At 42.1% G+C, this 4,831-nt stretch overlaps 1 protein-coding gene across 1 annotated transcript; it reads left to right on the forward strand.

Annotated features, from left to right (window-relative positions):
- The first annotated feature begins 1,446 nt into the window (after nt 1-1,446).
- On the forward strand, nt 1,447-2,913 carry LOC128700585 (uncharacterized). Its single transcript, XM_070080716.1, has 5 exons — nt 1,447-1,549; nt 1,919-1,963; nt 2,173-2,256; nt 2,334-2,495; nt 2,576-2,913. Exons 2-5 carry the CDS (start codon nt 1,919-1,921, stop codon nt 2,819-2,821), a joined length of 537 nt encoding a protein of 178 aa, XP_069936817.1. The 5' UTR covers nt 1,447-1,549; the 3' UTR covers nt 2,822-2,913.
- The last annotated feature ends 1,918 nt before the right edge of the window (nt 2,914-4,831 follow it).

Here is a 4,831-nt window from a genome sequence, read left to right on the forward strand (position 1 = left end):
GTCAATGGCGGTTTTCCTTTACGTACTGCACCACCTTTATCCCCTTCCCCTTTATACGCCCTTGATCTTCAATCACCAGTCTGTGATCTGCTTTCACATGCCCCTTTCCCCTGGACCCCCAGGTCCATGCTCAACCACTTCAGCCCAAACCTTTTTGCCCAAACGCTGTGCCGGAGTGAGCACATCGTCCACGTCCGAGGGCACTGCCGCTCTCTTCCGTGACACTCGAGCCTTTCTCCCCACCTCCATCCGGAAGCCATCCCCATGCACTTCCGCCACCACCGTGCCAATTTGCAACCCAGCCTCAACCTGGGTCTCTAACATGCCTCCCCCCCTCTCACCACCTGGAACCCCAGCAGTATCCAGGGCACCCACGAGCCTCTCAACTGTGACCTCTCCTGGGGTCCCTAACAGGTCGTGGAGGACTATCAATGGTAGCCTCCACGGCCCTGTCCTCACCACGCGACACCACATCTCTGGTCTCCGGTGCCTGCCCGGCAGCGCATGACACTCTCGGAAGAGTTACACACTCTTCCTCCCTCAAGGCCTCCTCGACCTCCACACTCCAAGCCTTGTTCAAGGAAACCGACTCAGGTCGTACCAAATTCAACATCGCAAGGTCCTCTGATGCCTCCTTATGCTGTTCCTTCGCCTGTGTACCCTGTTGTTTAACACATTGCACAGCAATGTGATCATAGGCACCGCATAAGCGACAGGTACGTCGTTGCCCCACATAAGTCACCATTACTCGAGTCCTAAAGCCTTCTAGGAAAATATAGGAAGGAATAGGATGCCTCTCATTTTCAAGGAAAAACTTCCTTCAGGCATCCCAGCATACGATCCTTCCTTCCACTTCCCCAATGTAGCCATGTGAACAGTCCCAAACTTCTCGAAGACGGCACGTAGGTCTGCCTCATCATCCTCAAAGGGTACATTCCTCATCTTCACCCAGATATAATGGTGGGACACATGTAGCCTTACCGTCACTGCAGGATTCACTGGTACACAAAGATCTTGGAACCTGGCGACTATGTCCTCGTATACACTTGCATTGCGAAATTTCACAAAAATTCTATATGCCCCGTTCAAGGCTACACCATACAGATCTTCGTTGGCAATGCTGTATATGTCCCTGATGATGGCAGGTAATAAAACTTGCATGCACAGCCCCATGCATCACTTCTATGCCGACAGTGTTTACCCTTCTTATTGCCTGCTGCGCCATTTTGAGAAAACCAAGTTGTCACCGACTGACAGCAGAGGGCAGTCTCAGCTCACGTCCGCTCGTCCAAGAGGTTGTGCGACGAATGTGTGGGGAGAGTACTGGCATGGTGAGGGGAGGGGGAGAGGACTGGCATGGTAAGGGGAGGGGGAGAGGACTGGCATGGTGATGGGAGGGGGTAGAGGACTGGCTTGGTGAGGGTAGGGGGGAGAGGACTGGAATGGTGAGGGGAGGGGGACCAGGGAGTCAATAACGCAGCTTGGTGAGGTGTATTTGTCAGTTCACTTAGCGTCTTCACAAGAATAACACATCCTCCATATTGTCAAGGTTTGTGGTCAATCATAATTTTATTTGTATATTTTCACTGAAATTTTTTTTTTTTTTTTTATATTTTAAGAGTTTAATTCTATTTTTAAGTGTGTACATAGTCTTCTAAGATTGGGTGTTAAGTATATTTAATGACTTTAAATCTATTGAACTCCTTATTTTACTTAATTTTCTCGAAATTTGTTTAACATTTATCTTGAGTTCCTTTATACTGACATTTTAGTAGTTCTAACTCTATGATTAGGAAACTTGCTCTCAAGCCATACTGCATAAAGCACCTAATACTTTAATTCTCGTTTTTAAAGAACTGAAAACTTTATTTTCATCACTTTTGAAATTTTAATTTTTAATCTTTTCTTTCTCTTACAGATGGCTGCCAACCTGATACTGCACATACTGGCATGTCTGGCTCTGGTCGGTAACTAAGCCTCGCTTACCCTGATAAGCTTAAAAGGGCTTTTGTACTTAAATAAGAAAACCATGTAAACTCTACCCCAAGTAGCTTACTGATAAAATACATTTTTTTTTTCCTTAGGTGATAGGACATAAACTTTTAACCCTTGGTTAGTCTTCCATAGTCATATGTACTTTATTTAATCAGTCGTCTTTCGTAATATTTCTAGGTGCAAGGACAACGTATCAGTACTTACGAAGCACACCCTCCCATCGTTGTTCCTACGGAAACTACTTCAACTATCATTGATCAGGTATTAACTGCACTGTAATATAAACCTGAATACAAACTGTGTGGGGTTTTATCCTAATCCGAATCTTATCCTTTCAGACTACAGTTACTCACACACTGAGGGAAACTACAACATCAGATGTTTGGGTCACGGATCAAACAAAAGTGACGCTAACAGTCACCCAAACTACAACACACTGGGACTTTGTCCCTCAACAACCACGGACAGTGACTTCTGTTATAAGGGTCACGTCAACACCTGTAAGAACTTGCCTGCACTTAATTATGTAATTAATACGTAATGTTACACTGTAACCTAATTACCTCCATTTCTTCCACAGGTATTACTAGTAACTGCTACAGTTGGAGCAAACCCCGTGAGCACAATGATCTCTATCTTCAGCCAGTTTGTTACTGTCACAGACACTGTTAAATACTGGCAGACAATAACACATGTTGACGTCACACACCAGATTCAAACTGTTCCTGTTGTGACTACCCAAGATTTGTTGCAAGAGATCGTAACTACTGTAACCCAGATTGTTACTACTACTGTCACCTCCACAACTGCCCGTTACTACGGTTAACTTCAGTGACTCCCCCTGCTGATGTTGCTGACTTTATTTACTGTTTAAATTCTTTAATTTCAGTTGTAAACATAAAGTTTAAGTCCTAGAAATATTTTTGTTTAAATTTTGTTAAACTTCAAACTTTAAGTTTAAAGTTTCTTGAATAAGGCAAAATTACTTCAATTTTCCAAACTAAAATAACCAAGTTGGGTTGGAAAGGGATAAAAATTTCACTAGTTTGGTACTTCATTTTTTTCACGTTTATCCTTTAAAGTACAACCTTTAACATCAATGTTACAAACATTACCATACAAGACAGTACTTGTGTGAAGTACCTAAAATAACCCGGATGTCGGTGACTTACTTTGATTGCTATTTACACAATATTTTGATAAACTTGAATCCAATACCAATTTCCTAGCAGTTTCCTGCATTTGATTTTTTTTTTTTTTTTTTTTTTTTTAGCACTATTGGATACCCCTTTGAGACTGCATGAAAGTCATGCGCTTCCCACGACTTGGTCGAAAACAAAATTAACTTACCATTTTATTTGTTAAATCTACTTCATCGTAGTAGACCTGGCAATCATAATTTTGTGGCAAAGTTTCGCTCTCCAGAAGCTTTATAAAGCCATTACAAACAATACATGGACACAGAGGGTATATAAAGGCTCAGTGAAGTGTAATACTAGTGAGGTACCATTTCGATGTTCGCTACTACTAGTGGTGGTAGTGACTAATAAAATATGGTAGAGCAATTAATTTTTACACGAGTAAAAGGATATAAAAGCTATTACTTGGGTAACCTAAAATATAGGTTGGACAAATGTAGAGTGGAATGAGGCAGCTTGTTTCAGTGTCCACTCTGTGCTTTTAGTATAACAGGAGAGACTTGTGATGGCAGGGCATCGGGTTTTTCCTAAGAGCATACCGAATTTGTAGTCCTGAGTTTCTTGAAGAGTGTACATACATTGTTACATTTTCCTTTTTTCATCAAAGACTGCAAGAAAAGAGCTCTTCAGATCATAAATTCTCCACGCATCAACACCACTCCCAGCAAAGTTTTAATTCTTCCCAACAGCCAGGTTGCACTGAACGTCTCAAAAGTACTTTCACAAGCTAACACCAGAGTCGCCATTGCTTCTAGCACTTCAATAAAGGATATAACTACGACAAAATATCCAAGCACCACGAACCAGTCAATGCAGGAGTTTACACTATACCCTGTGGAGGCTGTAACAAGATTTACGTAGGTGAAACGGCCAGAAACCTCGACACCCGCCTCAATGAACACTTTTACGCATGTAGGAACGATAACTTGAACAACGCCTGTGTACAACACCGAAATTCCACCAATCATCTCGTGAAATTGAGACACCCAATTAGTGATCAAGGAAACTAATTTCCGCAGACGCAAGTGCCTCGAATCAGCACTGATCGCAGTTTCGAATACAATTAAACAAAAATGCAGCTTCACCATCTCCGAAGTCTTGGCAAGAATCCTCCTGAAAACAGTAAACCCTGCCATTACATACTCTCCCGTTATACTACACAAAGCAGAGTGAACACTGAAACAAGCTGCCTCATTCCACTCTACATTTTTGTCCTTTTATATCCTTTTACTCGTGTACGAATTAATTGTTCTACCATATTGTATTAATTTTGTCACTACCACTACTACCACCACCGCTAGTGAACATCGAAATGGTACCTCACTAGTATTACACCTCACTGAGCTTTTTATATACCCTGTGTCCATGTATTGTTTGTAATGGCTTGATAAAGCTCCTGGAGAGCGAAACGCTGCCACAATGTCACATTAGTTGCACTTGTGTCCTTTTACTTTACATATTGTCGGTAATTCTACCGACTTTATTACAATCATAATTTTCTTGCGTAGCAACTTTGTTTCTGCTGCAACCCAGAGGTTGCAGTTAATTGCACAGCTTAATTATGCACATTCATATTATAATCAAAAAGCGCTAAGCCACAAGGGCTATACAGCGCTGCAGGGTAGGGAAGGAAGCAA

This window comes from Cherax quadricarinatus, unplaced genomic scaffold, assembly GCF_038502225.1.
Source record: "Cherax quadricarinatus isolate ZL_2023a unplaced genomic scaffold, ASM3850222v1 Contig836, whole genome shotgun sequence".
Lineage (NCBI taxonomy): Eukaryota > Metazoa > Arthropoda > Malacostraca > Decapoda > Parastacidae > Cherax > Cherax quadricarinatus.

Coding starts and splice junctions, on each gene's coding strand:
- LOC128700585 (XM_070080716.1), top strand. CDS start 1,919: ATGGCTGCCAACCTGATACTGCACATACTGGCATGTCTGGCTCTG. Junction 1,964..2,172: donor TACTGGCATGTCTGGCTCTG/GTCGGTAACTAA, acceptor TAATATTTCTAG/GTGCAAGGACAACGTATCAG. Junction 2,496..2,575: donor TAAGGGTCACGTCAACACCT/GTAAGAACTTGC, acceptor TTTCTTCCACAG/GTATTACTAGTAACTGCTAC.